The 16009-nt window shown below is 48.1% G+C and overlaps 1 protein-coding gene across 1 annotated transcript in view; it reads left to right on the forward strand.

The window, feature by feature from the left end:
- Positions 1-16009, forward strand: part of Btbd11 (BTB domain containing 11) — a 226066-nt gene that overhangs the window by 189106 nt on the left and 20951 nt on the right. The window contains exons 5-10 of the mRNA XM_042693126.1: positions 6295-6460; positions 9039-9128; positions 11640-11741; positions 13648-13741; positions 13863-13998; positions 14660-14880. Coding sequence (XP_042549060.1) covers positions 6295-6460; positions 9039-9128; positions 11640-11741; positions 13648-13741; positions 13863-13998; positions 14660-14880 — 809 coding nt within the window. The remainder of the gene's footprint in view (positions 1-6294; positions 6461-9038; positions 9129-11639; positions 11742-13647; positions 13742-13862; positions 13999-14659; positions 14881-16009) is intronic.

Below are 16009 nucleotides of genomic sequence, written 5' to 3' on the forward strand. Positions count from 1 at the left end.
AGCATGCAATCCTGAGTTCAAGCCCTCATACTGGCACAAAAAGAAAAGAAAAAGAGGGAGGAAAGGAGAGAGTAGAGGTGGAAAGGAAGGAAAAGGAAGAAAGAAAATTTGTAAAGTTAGAAAGGATCAGATGCGGTCATATCTATGAATGGTTATATATGTATTATACATATACACATGCATGTATGCAAAGGCAAAACTCATATATCAAAGTACATGCATGTGTTTGTCTATGCACATTTAGAATAGTTCCTGACAGACACATGATAAATGCTTCCTGAGTATTTACTAGTATTCTTAGTATCTGAGAAGCAATAAAGCACTCTCAGGGTGGCAGAGATAGGCAAGTTGGAATGATTTAACAAACATTTCTTAGAATGAATACCTATCCTAGTTCATTCTTCCCACGGCCAGGGTCCAAACATAAATGCCACCCAGGCTGGGCTGGACATATCCTGAGTGGCCCTGGCCCCAGGGTAGAGGGCGGATGGAGAGGGCAAGTGTGTTCTTCCCCACAGTAAGTTTTCCCATTGGGACTGTTTGAAGGACCTCCTTAGTGGATAACGAGGGTCTGACCACCACATAGGCCACAGTCTTGAACTCAGACCTGGGTGCTGTCCTTGAACTATTTTGCTCAAGGCTAGCAGTGTTACACCACTCCAGCCACAGCTCCACTTCTGGCTTTCTGGTTGTTCATTGGAGATAAAAAGCCTCATAGACTTTCCTGCCCAGGCTGGCTTCAGACTGCAACCCTCAGATCTCAGCCTCCTGAGAAGCTAGGATTACAAGCAAGAGCCACCAATGCCCAGCTCCAACTTTTTTGTTTGTATTTTTTTTTTTGAAAGAGACAAGTCTGAGTTGCAATGGAGGTACAAGCAGTCCAATAGCTAACTCTTCCCCTTATCTGTTTTGCTCCCTTCTCTGTCCCCTCATCTGTACCTTGGGTACTAAGATCTGCCTTTGGGGCTCCTGGTATGGTTTAAGCACAGCTCCACCGTCTACCAGCTGTGACGCCTTGCATGGGACCTTTGTTCCTCTGTAACTAGGAATACACATCCCTGGTTCGGGGCTTTTGTTTGTTTGTCAGTCATGGGGCTTGAACTCTGGGCCTGGGTGCTGACTCTGAGCTCTTCAGCTAAAGGCAAGCGCTCTACCACTTGAGCCACAGCACCACTTCCAGTTTTCTGGTGATTAATTGGAAATAAGAGTTTCACGGACTCTCCTGCCCAGGCTGGCTTTGAACCTCTATCCTCAGATCTCAGCCTCCTGAATAGCTAGGATTATAGGCGTGAGCCACCAGCACCCAGCTTCAGGGGTTATTTTGAGGAAGAAGTGAGCTGTCATATGTGAAATGCTTTGTAGCAAATGGAGTGCTTATCGCTATGATCGGTCTTTCACTGTAGTGGGGAGTTCAGTGTTAACTGTTTCTCTGATTCTGACCCTCGCTCAAGCTCTAGATCCTCGCTCACTCGCTGTCTCTCTCTGAAGACAACCAATCTGACCCATGGCTGTGGGGAGCCATAGTGAAACCCAAAGGCAAATTTGGGGCCTTAAACAGCATGGCAAGGCTGCACGTTCACATTCATCCCAATACTGCAAATGGCTGCAATCCTGCAGCCATAGGCTTCCAGAACCTTCCCCGCGAGCAGGGGAAGACACCTCAGCCTGTACCTTCTGAGGTGGGCTTACCAGAGTGACCCTGGATCCAGCCCTCATGGAGCCTGAGCGCTGCCACAGGCCTTCCCGCCCTAGTGTGGTGTCAGGATGGGTCCTAGAATGGGTTCCAGAAACTGTTGGCATGCGACAAGAACTCTCCCCAACCTCTGTCATAACTTGTAACTTGTTGGCAAGCCGGTGCTACACAGGGCAGTAGCCTTCTGGGAGCCTAGCTTGCCTTGACTCTGGTGGAATTTGTTAGACACAGTGTCTAATTTGAAACCTTAAGATGCGCTGTGGTTGCCACATTCTGTAGTCACTGCCTCTGTGTTTACTTCTTCCACATATAGTGTGTTCTTTCTGGTCCACAGTTTGCCCTGTGATTGAGAATGACCATGGTGATGGCTGACCTTTAATGAGATCTGGGCTCTAAGCATTGTTTATAGATATCTTACCTCACTTGATCCGAACCCAATATCCTGGAGGGAGGTGTTCTTATAACTAAGCTCATTTTACAGATGGGGAAACCAAACAGCAAAGCAGAGAAGTAACTGGCTCCAAGGTTACAGCCTGGGAGTAGCAGAGCTGGGATTTGAACTCAGGTAGCAAGATATCAACATTCCTGCTTATAACATAGCTTTAAAAGATAGTAAATGAGGCTAGAATCTGTGGGATTCTTGGCACACAGGTACTACTCAGAGCTTCAAGAGTGAATGATGCTGCCTGGCGCTGGTGGTTCACGCCTGTAATCCTAGCTACTCAGGAGACTGAGATCTGAGGATTGCTGTTCAGAGCCAGCCTGGGCAGAAAATTAGAAGATTCTTATCTCTAATTAAATACCAAAAAGCCAGAGTTGGAACTGTGGCTCAAGCAAAAAACCTAAGGGATCCTAACTACTCAGGATCCAGGTATAAGGCAGGCCCAGGCATTGAAGTTCATGAGATTCCATCTCAACCCATGGCTGGGTATATTGATACATGCCTGTCATCTCAGCAGCACAGGGAAACAAATGGGAGGATCACAGTCCAGGCCAACTCAAGCATAAACACAAGACCCCATCTCAAAAATAACCAACACAACTCCACTTGAGCTAGTGGGAGTAGCTCAAGTGATAGAGCAGTTTACCTAGCACGTATATGCCCCTGAGTAGAATTCTTAGTATTGCCAAAAGAAAAAAAAGAACACAAGATAACAAATGCATGAAGGGTGTATGGCCATCCCCAGCTAGCCATATGTGCCACTTGGAGAGGACCAAGAGGTCAACAGAATGTACTAAACACCCACCAGCCTGCACACCACCTCCTGCCAAGGAAAGAAAAGGTTCACGGGCCTCTGGAAAATCTCTCTGAATAGTCCTGTTCCTGAAGTGGCAAAGCCAGTCTCTCTGCATTGAGGCACTTGAGAAATTAGAGAAATTGACCGCCTTGGTAGTTGACTTCTTAAATCGATTGGGATTTTTATTGCACCGTTGAAAGCCACTCAAAAGGAAACCACAAAGTTGGGGAAACCCCAGGTGACCAGCTTAATAGATTTCTGCATAAAGAAGTCAGACACAGAGGAAGGTATATTTATTTGCTCAGGACACTGAGAGACCACATCCCAGAGACTTTGAGTCCCTTTGGGGCCTTTCCAGAAGGAATCATGGAGCCCAAGCCCTGTTCACTCACTACTGCAAGGAAGGTTTTTTGCACAGTTCAATTTTCCAACCAACCAAGCTAAACAGAAAGCCATGTTTTCACAGGTTTTTTTTTTTTTTTTTTTTGGTGGGATGGGGCAGGGAATCTTGCTTACCTGCTTTGTTTGCTTGCCTGACTTAGCTGGCTGGAGTTCAGTAAGCAGAGCTTCTGTTTACTTTGTGTGTCTGTGGGATTCTTGGCAAACAGGTACTTCTCAGAGCTTCAAGAGTGAATGATGCTGCCTGGTGCTGGTGGCTCACACCTGTAATCCTAGCTACTCAGGAGACTGAGATCTGAGGATTGCTGTTCAGAGCCAGCCTGGGCAGAAAATTAGGAGATTCTTATCCCTCATTAAGTACCAAAAAGCCAGAGTTGGAACTGTGGCTCAAGCAAAAAACCTAAGGGACAGCGCCCAGGCCCCTAAGTTCAAACCCCAGTACCTATACAATAAATAAATACACATACATACATATATACAAACACCAGCTTCCTGTATCATTTATCAACATCATCTTAGCTGTAGTCATTTTCCTGCTTCTTGTCTCTTTCTAATTAAAATCAGGGACCTCAGGAACTGCTAAACACTTCTGATGTTCATGGAATTGTCTGACTGTGAGCCTGGAAACTCTTTGAACACATGGTCCGTCTCCCTCCTCAGAAGTCCCTAGCATAGGGTCCAGAACACCATGTCTACCAAACACGAGGAATATAGTGTGGCCATGGGGGTATAGGGAAGCTTAACTGAATATATCAGTGAAACACTTAGGCCATCAGAAGGAACTTAGAGACAGACAGGGGAAGTGATTTTCCATGACAGTGACTATTTATAGCATCATTGTCCCTACATGGGGCTCAACTCCAAAATGCAACCTCACTGGGCCCCGTTGTAGCTTATACCTGTAATCCTAGCTACGCAGGAGGCAGAGATCTGATTATTGCAGATTAAAGCCAGCCTGGGCAGAAAAATTATGAGATTCTTGTCTCCAATTAACCACCAAAAAGCTGGAAGTGGAGCTGTGGCTCAAGTGGTAGAGCTCCAGAAGTTCATGTCTAGGATTCTGATGCTGAATGAAGCCAGGCCTGTATCCCACCCTTCCACCACCCATCACCCCACGCAGTCTTCCCTGGAGGGGTCTCCCAATAATGTTGGGGTGGCTTGACTACCCCATCTGCCATGGGTAGATGCCTGATTCCTGGAGTCCATATCCTGGCCAACTGTAGGTCCCTAAATACCCTTCACTGTCCCTCCCAGGGCCTTCATACAAATAGACCAGTCCTGACACCTCATTCCTGGATCATGTGTGCAGATCAGACCCCATCTTAGCCTCCCTGGAGCCTGGCTGCACCACATCAGCACCCCCTGGTGGCCAGAAACAACAGCTAGCATCTGCATCTCCACTGTTAGCACTGACTGAACTAGCTCTAGAGACAGAAGTCAACCCAAGCAGAAAGTGACAAGAAATTGAGTTAGGGTGGGATTTTTATCTTCTCCAGTGCAGATGCCTATCTCTCCGATTTACCTGTGGGAAGCTGGTGAGCCTCCACGGTGCCATGAGAAGAGCTTGGCGTAAGCAGGTAGATATTGAATGGATTTGATTTAGTAATTAACTGCGATCCATTCACCCTGAGAAAGAAGTACCCTTCCTTTATAAACAGAGCCAGTGTCATCCGCTTGATCCTGGGTTGGCTCTCCTCTCTTTCCCCATCCCTGTCCTAGCTGCCTCTGACCCACCTGACAGTCTGAGATCTTTCTTCAGCTCTCATGTTCTCTTGTTCTGTTGAAAGGGAACTCTACCTATTCTATGTTCCTTGCGATCACATTTCCTTCTTTTTCCCTCTCTATCTCTCCCCTCCCCCCTCTCTCTTTGTTGGTTGTGGGGCTTGAGTTCTGGGCCTGGGCGCTGTCCCCGCACTCTTCAGCTCAAGGCTAGTGCTCTGCCACTTGAGCCACAGCACCACTTCCGGTTTTCTGAGTGGTTTATTGGAGATAAGAGTCTCACAGACTTTTCCTGCCTGGGCTGGCTTTGAACTGTGATCCTCAGATCTCAGCCTCTTGAGTAGCTAGGATTACAGGCATGAGCCACCGGCGCCTAGCACCTTCTTTATTTTATTCTATTTTATTTATGGTAGAGAGCATTCCTGGATGTTCCTCTAGGGCTGCTCCTCCAAGCTTGAGTGCTATCCTTTAGCTTTTTCACTCAAGGATGGCACTCTACCACTTGAACCACATCTCTATTTTTGGCTTTGGCTGGATAATTAGAGAGATAAGAGTCTCACGGACCTTCCTGCCTGGGCCAGCTTTGAACTTTGAGCCTCTTATCCTCCTGAGTAGCTAGAATGAAAGACGGGAACCACGCCCGATGCTTGGCAGGTCACATTTCTTCACACTTCCACACCCCTTGGTACTCTCTGGCAGCAAGATGGCCAGCCACACAGACAAGATGTCTGCTCTCAGAAGTCCCCAGCCTCACCTGGGGGAGCAGACAAGTGAGCAGCAAACAGTAGTAGATGCTGTGATTGCAGAATAAGATGACACAATAGGCATGCAGGCTGGTTCACCTTACAGACCTTGGCTCAAATCCCAGGTCTACCACTTGTAGAACAGGCAGACTTGGAGAAGGGCTGTGTCTGTTTCCCCGGGGTTGAAGGAGGAATCATGACTCTGTGCTTGTGTGGGGAGTAAATGAGTTAATGCACATAAAGAGTTCAGCAGAGGTTCTAATCCATACAGATATTCCGTTCATGTTGGCATTGAGAAGCTAAGTTCAACATGTGTGGGATGACGGGGAGGGATAAGACGGACAGATGGCACTCCTAATGGACGAAGGATGGAGAGACATCCAAGGGCAATTGTTTTCGTGGAGGCCACTGTGCTGAGGAGTTTATCTCTGCCTCTGCAGGGACCCAAGCACTGGGAACACCTGGTCAATGCATCCACGTGACTGATCTTTCCCTTCCTCAGGGCCGATGACTGCTTTTGCGCCTCACGGAAGCTGGATGCTGTGGCCATCGAAGCCAAGTTTAAGCAGGACCTGGGCTTCCGGATGCTGAACTGTGGGCGGACCGACCTGGTGAAGCAGGCCGTGTCTCTGCTGGGACCCGACGGAATCAACACCATGAGCGAACAGGTACAGGGCCCCCGGAGACCCAAACTCCACCCCCCTCCCCCCCAACCAACCTCCTCCTCAGGCATCAGGGCAAAATGGGGTGCAGCTGGCACCAGAGAAGTTCCCCCTGCTGCCACTCAGGTTGCTTTTTTTTTTTTTTAGTTTTTAAAATATAAAAATAGGCTCGTTCATGTTTATCGCAGCTGAAATGGAATAAATAAAAAGGGGGAAATAACTTCTATTTTAAGAAAGGAAATGAATGTCATCAGCCAGATGACCATTTATATTTAGTATGTGTCCTTCAAGGTCTTTTGCCAGCATTGTTAAAAGTAACCCATCTGTCTGTCATGGCACAGGACGGGCCCTTGCCAGCTTCACCAAATTTTAGGATATGTTTAAGAGACACGAAACTACTCAGGCACTGGTGGCTCGTGTCTGTAATCTTAGCAATTCACGAAGCTGAGATGAGAGGATTGCAGTTTGAAGGCAATTCCGGCATGAGACACTTATCTCCAATTAAGCATCAAAAATCCAGACGTGTATGAGCTATGGCTCCAGTGGTAGAGCATCAGCCTTGAGCACAAAAAGCCAAGCAAGAGCGTAAGACTCTGAGAGTGAGCCCAGTACTGCCAGGGGTGGAGGAGGACATGAAAATCAGCAGGCACACAGAGATCAGCCACAGTCCTCCTGATCTTGAAACTGAGAGGTACTGATGTTTAGCAGTCAAGGAGATAACTTTCCTGGGGAAAATATCACAGAGAAAACACACATGGGGTTGGAGGTATGGCTCAGTTGGTAGAATGCTAGCCAGTGAGCAAAAACATCAGTTACCAAGTTTGAGTCCCAAACTCAGACCAAAAAAAAAAAGAGAGAAAACACACAGAATATGTGTGTGTGTTCGCGCGCACATGCGTGCACATGTACGTGTGCATGCATGAATGTGCCAATCCTGGGGCTGGAACTCAGGGTCTGGGCACTGTTCTTGAGCTTCTGTGCTCAAGGCTAGTGCTTAAGCCAAGCTCCGCTTCTGGCTTTCTGGAGATAAGAGTCTCTCGGACTTTCCTGCCTGAGCTGGCTTTAAAACACAGTCCTCAGATCTTAGCCTCCTGAGTAGCTAGGATTATAGGCCCGAGCTGCCCATGCCCAGTCATCACACAGAAATTTCCAGCCTGACTTTCCAGATGGAGGATTACCCTGTACAAAGGAGTGAGCAGTGACTTTTATTTAATCACTGCTGATCTTTTCCTTGAGCAACACTAAGGGACTCTAATACACACACACGCTTACACACATATGCTCACACACCCCCACTCACACACTGTTTTCAAAGGGATTCATTGTATTGCTCTTTTCAGTATTTTGTGTTTAAAGCTACTTTGAAAACATTGTTGGTAGTGTTTTGTTAGAAATCACTTTAAATGGCTACATAAAATGATTATATGGCTTGTTCATTAACCATACCGCAATTACTGCTTATCTCAGGGATGTCTAATTACTTTTAAGAATAATGCTGGGCTGAACATACTTTACACAGTCTTTCTTCCAATCTTTGATTATTTCATTAGGAATACATTTGGTTGGTTGTTTGATAGCTCAAACTCATCAGCCTTTCTTAAACCCTAAATCTTCCATTACTTTCCCAGAAGTTTGATTCTTTTTTTCTCATCCACGTTTTACCGTTTTTCTTGTTTATCTAGAACTCTTTATATAGTAGGCGCATAGCCCTTTGCTCTAGTATAACAAATATGCCTCATAGAGTGTTTAAACCTTGTCCTCAATTATATGTTCTCCATGCTGAATGATTGCTCTCATGGCTTTGATGCCTAGTAATAGATCTAAAACCCAGTCAGCTCTCTTGGAAGGTCTCCATGTTTTCTAGATATCCTGAATGACACTAGAAGTCATCCTGGTTCATGATGTTAGAAAGGGCTCTATGTTGAACGTTTTCCCAGTGACTGTCAGCACCCATCCTATCTTCTGTTGGTTGCAGTGCTCTGTTTAGCAGGAGCAGGAGCAGCAGCTGTGGATCCCTCCTGTGCTCACCTTTTGCAGTAATAATGACAAACCCATCAGTGCTGGGACACTACATGTTCATGTCACCCTTGACCCTGAAAGCAAAGCAGATACGTGCTACATGATGCGAGAAACACCATCAAGGATAGAGTGTTCACCAGTTAGGCAGCTTAGGATCGATGTTGCAGATTCTAGAAAGTTCCAAAGAACCCAAAGTTGAAATCAGCCAACTTGACTTAGAAAGCTGTTTGGCCCATTGCCTTTGAGATCAAAAGAGGAGAATCCTCCACTTAAGCAAAGACAGATACTGAAAAGGTAATGTCAGCTCTCTTCCCTCCTTCCACTGTGGTTTCCAGAATATTCTTTCTGTCATGCTAGATTTGGAGCACAAGCTTCACCCCCCCTTTCTCTCTCTTTCTCTCTCTCTCTCTCTCTCTCTCTCTCTCTCTCACACACACACACACACACACACACACGTGCATACATGCATGCACATGCACGCTCACACACTCATTCCATTTGTTTCTGTTGACTGAGCAACAGCCACCTTGTAAATGTTCTCCATCTCTGGTTTTGGCCACCGCAGGGCATGACCCCCCTGATGTACGCCTGCGTCCGCGGGGACGAGGCGATGGTGCAGATGCTGCTGGATGCCGGAGCTGACCTGAATGTGGAGGTGAGGGTGCTGAGGGCTGCAGGCCCCCACGAGCCCAGAGAGGGGCCTTTTCCTTCTAGAGGCCCCCCCCCCACCCTGAAGGGAGCTCGGGTCAGCAAAACATCATTGCTCAGCCCCCTCAGTGGCTGTGGCCCTGGGTGAGATCACTTGGAGCTGCAGGCGATGCTGGCTTTGGTGGGCTGAGTGATTGCCAGTTCGTGACTCAGCGCCAGTCTGTTCACTCTGGGATCTGGGCAGAAAGAGCTCTCCTGAGCTGGCAGCCCATTCCCCTAGAAGGTTCCTTCCTCAGATCCCCTGCTCTCCCCAACTAAATCCTGGCTGACTCCTCTTGTGGGCTAAGTTGATTGATAGCTCTTCCAGTGAGAATCCAGGCTCCCAGGAGGCAATGCGGGAAAGTGGAACACAGAGTCCCCCAACCCCCTCCTTGGCAGGTTTAGAATCTGACAGATTGCTGTCATCCTAGCTACTCTGGAAGCTGAGATCTTAGGATGACAGGTCAATACCAGTCTAGGTGGGAAAATCCATGAGATTCTTATCTCCAGTTAACTAACAAGAAAAGAATCCAAAAGTGAGGGTATGGCTCAAATGGTAGAGGGCCAGCCTTCAGTGAAAAAGCCAAGTGAGAAAACAAGGCCCTTAGTTCAAACCCCAGAATAAATAAATAAATATGGAAACTTGACAGATGTGGTTCAAGTTCTGAAAGCACCACTTTCATCATGGCTGCTGTCAAGCCTTGACAGATAGGTGTGGCCTATCTGTCCCCAGATGTGAAATGACAATAGTGGCAGCATCACTTTATGGTGGTTGGAAAGAACAGATCATGAGTGTACTCAACATAGATTTACAACTCAGCTCCTATCAGTTGCTACACCCGGTGCTGAGACTCCAAAGATGTCAAATCTGGCCAGTTACCTGTGGCTCATGCCTGTAATCCTAGCTATTCAGGAGGCTGAGATCTGAGGATTGTGTTTAAAGCCAGACTGGGCAGGAAAGGCCATGAAACTCTTGCCTCCAGTGAACCATCAAAAAGTTGAAAATGAAGTTGTGACTCAGGTGGTAGCGTGCCAGCCTTGAGTAAAAAAGCTAAGGGAGAGTGTCTTAGCCCTGAGTTCAAGCCCAGTACTGGTATCAAAGAAAGAAAGAAAGAGAGAGAGAAAGAGAGAGAGACGAAGGAAGGAAGGAAGGGAGGGAGGGAGGGAGGGTGGGAGGGAGGAAGGAAAGGAAGGAAGGAAGGAAGGAAGGAAGAAATCTTACTCTTTACTGCCTGAATACCAGTTCTGCCATCAGAGAGATTGGCATTCCACCACCATCAATCAGTAACCTCGGAAAGCCTTTTCAGTCCAAAATCAGATGCCCCCTCAGGCTTAAAATACGATTTTTTAAAAAAGAACAGTGAGTTTTATATTCATCTGAGGAAATCATGTAATAGACATCGTCTTGGATCCAGACCCATTTGGGGTCTTGCAAGTTTCAAATATCTGGGGATTTGTCAGCCAGCCCTGCTGTGAGCCCCTAAGCATCTCCCAGACCCCTTCCATGACACTTCGGTGTTGGTCCTCAATGGAGAGGGCCCCAGACCCTCCTCTCTAGCCCACCCCATGCACCTCCACTCAGCATCTCCCCCAGCATCAGGGCTGAACTGCAGCCACTGAGGTTGCACAGCCCTGAAGAATGCCAGAAAGAGAAGCCTTATCTGGGGCTCATCTTGCAAGACCCCAATTTTTGGTTTCCCTGCCCTCTGTCTCTTAGCCTGGGGTGTTACAAGGCCTCCATGCTGAAAAAGAACCAATCTCACATTGCTCACTTATGGTGTGTCCAGTGGAAGTTTCATACCCGTGGGTATGAAACTTGAGGGTCCTTATCAACCAATAAGCCAGCAGAAGGGTGAACTGAGCCAATAAGGGTGCTGTGAGCAGACAGGAAGTCCCACCCTCAGAGAGGCAGTGGTTTTCCTGGCCTGAAAACTTAAAAGTGCACAGTCCATTGTCTGGGACTCACACTGCCTGCTGAGAACCTATGAGAAGTGTGTGACAGTCACTCTCAGAACCAGAAAGAAGGACAGAGAGGCAGAGGAGCTGACCTAGGGTAACCACCAGTACTATTACTATGCTATAACCATTAACCACCATTATTATGCTATTCCAGGGCAACCCTGGCATATGCATTAATGCCATTCAGAGAAGTAAAGCAGCCTTTTATTTCACTGAGAAATAGTGTCACCGCCTTCTAGATTAAACTCTCCAGACCTCAGTCTTCTGATGGCCTGCCTTCAGAAGATCACTGTTACAAGCAAGGTCCTAAGGGCCAGCCTACTCGCCCCTATCCTCAGTTCTGACAAGAAATTTGGGGGGCATTTCAATAGGGGAAAATCCCACCCAACACTTCCACCAACATTATGCCAGGAACTTTCCAGATTATATTTACCCATGCTCTCCACCACAGATAGGTCAGATTTGATAGCCTGAGTGATGTGAAGGTCACATTTTGAAAATAACTTCAATTTGTTTATAGGTTGTCAGTACTCCTCATAAATATCCATCCGTCCACCCCGAGACCCGCCATTGGACGGCTCTGACTTTTGCCGTGTTGCATGGACATATTCCTGTAGTTCAGGTATTAATGTGCTTCCCTCTCCACATCTGACCCTTGAACTCTAACCTCCTCTGCGATGCAAGTCTAAACCTCTCCCCGCATGCACCTCCCCCACGAGGTTCATATTGGTTCATTGCCGTTTCTGTGTGGCATATTTATCTCATCTGAATAGAAACATTCTTCTAACCCTCTCTTGGCAAAGCTTTAACCAATATGAAATCATCAGGTACCCACATGCATTCTCGTACACAAAGTAGCAAACCCACTAATGCTTCCGATGGCTCTGGGGTGGGGGCCACGGCTGTGACTTGGTGGATTTGCTCACTTGGTTTCTGGTAATGTGAACGTGAGACTTGCCTTTAGCATCTTCCCCTTGGGTATGGGCCTGCTATTCTGTAGAATCTAATGGTTTCAAATGAGTAGAAAGAAGCATGCAGAAGGCCAAGGGAGTGTTTCCAATTGGTGCTGGCTTGGGTTGGTGCAAGAGTCTTGAACAAGGCCATGGCATGCGAAATAGCTCCACGTATGGTAGCAGGCCCTTACTTCAGGTCCTGTGGACACAGTAATGTATGCCGCTGACACTTCTGGCTGTTGGAGATTTAATGGTCAAGTAATGGGCATCACTATACTGTAGGTCTTAAACTCTGTCTTCACTGCACCTGAAAAGGGAGACCAGCGCTCTCCGATCTGCACCACAACTGGCCCCACAGTGAGCACTGAGCCTGGGGATCCCAGGAACTCAGCTCCTTAACATAGCCCATGCCTCTGAACGCTGCAGAGGCTGGGAACAATAGCCCAGCAATGTTGGAAACTTGCAGGAACCTTTGTCATTTACTGGGTCATGGAGATTCCTTAACTCAGACCCAAAGTCATATTTCAGGAGGCTGAGTATGTGGCATGTCCCCAGGGAGCTGGTTTCGGCCTGTAGCATATTATATCCAGTCCTTCCTCCCAGTAAAAGACTTAAGAAAGTAGGGGTGGGTAGATATATAGGGGGACACAGATGCTACCCCTTAACAGGCAATGACATCTCTAGACTTCCAGTCAGGAACAGTGGCACGCAGAAATCAGGCTGACTCCCTGCCAAGGTGCAGCTGGCCGTGAGTGGCTGCCAAGGAAGCTGAGCCTACCCAGCAGCCCCAGGGAAGTGGTAAAGATGGCAGATTCACCTTGTTTTACATCAGCAGTGCTGACAGCATGTTCACTGTGAGTTAGATCCACGTGGACAGAATCTCTGTCTCCTTTAAGTATCTCTGGGATGTTGGGGAATACAACAGAATGGAGTCATGAAGCCAAACTTCTGGAACTTCTACCACTTTTATGAACTGATCTTGTTGGCCAGAAAACTTAGTTTTCACTAACCTGTCCTCACAGCCCTCCCTCCATTGGACTCTGGGATGGATTTTTCACTCTGGTTGACCACACATATCCCCTCCCCCCCACACACACATTTCCCCCTCCCCCAAAGATCATCAGAAGTCCTGAGGACATGATTGTAAGAAGCCACTCCAGTGCTCACTGAGGCCTGTGTAATCAATCCAAGAGAATCTTCCAATACTCTGGTGTCCAGGACTTCTAGCTCTGGGCTTCTAGAAACTTTAGGCTATACATAGACATCCTGGAGATCTTGTAAAACCTTCCACAGCTGTGGGGTGGGGCCGGACAGGCAGCCTTTCTAACACGCTCTCAGGTGAGGTTGCTGCTCTTATGCCAGGACCACACTGGGTAGATAGGCTGAGGTTCTAGACGATTCGAGAGGCCCTCAGTTCATCCTCCCAGGTCCAGTTGCCCTCCAGCCCTGTGTACAGGGTCACTGACCCAGAGGGAGGGAAAGATTTTTGGCCTGGCACCAATGGCCACCAGTTTATGGAAACCTCCTCACGACGCGTGCCCTTGACACATCTCAGTGGCCGCTCTTCCTTTGCAGCTCCTCCTCGATGCTGGGGCCAAGGTGGAAGGCTCGGTGGAGCATGGTGAGGAGAACTACTCAGAGACGCCCCTCCAGCTTGCCGCTGCTGTAGGTATGTTGCCCATTCTTACTCCAGCCAGGGGTCTTCTATATCCCGATCTCTGATTTGCCAGTGACTTTTTTTTTTTTTTTGCTTTATTCACTTATAAAAACCCCCTTCTCTGGGCTTGCAGGAAATTTTGAGCTGGTTAGTTTGCTGTTGGAGCGTGGTGCGGATCCCCTAATAGGAACCATGTACAGGAATGGAATTTCTACCACCCCCCAGGGTGACATGAACTCTTTCAGCCAGGCTGCAGCCCATGGACACAGGTAGGCTAGGATGGGCCAAGGCCTCAAGGTCCCAAGTGGTGCTTGTTAAAAATGCAGATTCCCAGGCCTACCCCAGACCCGTTATATCTCTGGATGTAGGGCCCAGTAGAATCGCAATGGTGGATCTAGGCCCCAGATCTGGCTAGAGTGACCTTACCTGTGAGCTTTCTACTAAGAGCCAAGGCTACATAGTACGTAGCCACGCAGGCTGGCTCTGTGTATTCATTCCCAGCCAGCTTTAACCACACAGGTGGGTCACTCTTGGTCAGTCTGGGCCAGGCTACACCAGATGTCAGCTACCACAAAGTTAACAGGAATCCATGTAAAATAACACAACCTTTCCAGTTTGACTATTCCCCTTCTACATTTCCTTCAGAGTCCCCATCCAAATGTGTTTTCCATCACCCTAGGTAACTCAGATTTCAATGTCAGGTCAGAGTTCTAGAACCTTCTAGATATAGTTCAACATTTGCCCTCCAGGAAACATGATCAGAAACACCCCACCATCTCCTTTATCCCAAAGCCCCCGGCCCCTGAAGCCATCACCCTGAAGTTTCCCTCGTCCAGATGGAGCAACATCCCCACTCCCCCCATCACACCACACCCCCAACCCACCGCTTCCATCTCTGAGTGTATTCCTCTCTGGGTTTATGATTGACAGGAATGTGTTCCGCAAACTGCTCGCTCAGCCTGAGAAGGAGAAGAGCGATATCCTGTCCCTGGAGGAGATTCTGGCCGAGGGGACTGACCTGGCAGAGACAGCCCCGCCCCCTCTGTGTGCCAGCCGAAACAGCAAAGCCAAACTGAGGGCCCTGAGGGAGGCCATGTATCACAGCGCTGAGCATGGCTACGTGGATGTCACAATTGATATCAGGAGCATAGGTCAGTTCTGGGCACCTTCACCAGCGGGCATCGCACTGCTCTCTGGCTGTCTGGCTCTCTCTTTCTCCTCGCTCTCTCTCTCTCTTACATACACACACTCACACACACACTCACACATACTCCTGGGCCCAGGGAGCTTCTTCACTGATTAGAACATTCTAAGCAAAGCCAACACACTCTCCTCATGGACAGCAATACCCAGCATGCCCCAAGAACCCATCCTCAGACATCTCACCCTGATTCCCAAACTCAGCCCCAGTCACCTGACAAGTTCGTCTGAATATAGATTGCCAGGCCCTACACCCAGAGGCTCTGCTGTTGAGGGTCTGGCTGGACAAAGGCTGGAAATCTTTATATTTAACAATCATCCCAGATGTCCCGAGTGCTGGAGGAATGGCAGCTGAGAGCCCCCACAGCATAGCGGCTGGACAGCCCTCGGGATGAGTCCACCCTTTCCTCACCAGCTCCTTTTCCACACCGAGCTTCAGCGGCCAAAGCCACTCAGAAAGGCAAGGGAGGGTAACTGTTCCTTGAGCGAACCAGCCCAGAGCCATCTGTGCAATGTCTAGGGATTGAACTAGTCCAAGCTGTCAGTTTAGCATCTGTAGGCAGGAACTGGTTCTGTGACCTATCAGGGAAGACAATGGCTGAGGAGAAAGCTCCATGCCATTCTTCTGGAGATAGGTTCTCCATGGTGATTGTTCAGTGTGTGGTATGTATATGCCACTAATGGTGAGAGCCTGTTTTGTAGGATTAGTCTACCTGCTAGGAACAGGATGAGATGTAGTGCTATCCTGCGTCTCTGCCTCACCACAAGGGAGATAAGCGGATTCCAGCAATTAGCTGCTGGAGCTGCATTAAAAAGGAGGACCTGATGTAGTATCCAGTGGGAATGTTTCATATGAGGGGACTATCAGGTGCCGCTGTCCACCTAACCAGTGCTGGAGATGATAAAGTCCACTGGTGGATTTCATCAGCTGTCAACATTCACCTGGGCATGGACATGTCAGCTAATCCCTTCCCTGAGCTTCTCCCCAGAAAGTAGAGAGGATGGAGATTGTAAACTCACAGGAATAGAATATACCTAATAGAATGCTTAACCATTCCAATAGTCCCCGCAGTGATTCTG

This window comes from Dipodomys spectabilis, unplaced genomic scaffold, assembly GCF_019054845.1.
Source record: "Dipodomys spectabilis isolate Male_0828 unplaced genomic scaffold, ASM1905484v1 ptg000163l, whole genome shotgun sequence".
In the NCBI taxonomy this organism is placed as follows: domain Eukaryota; kingdom Metazoa; phylum Chordata; class Mammalia; order Rodentia; family Heteromyidae; genus Dipodomys; species Dipodomys spectabilis.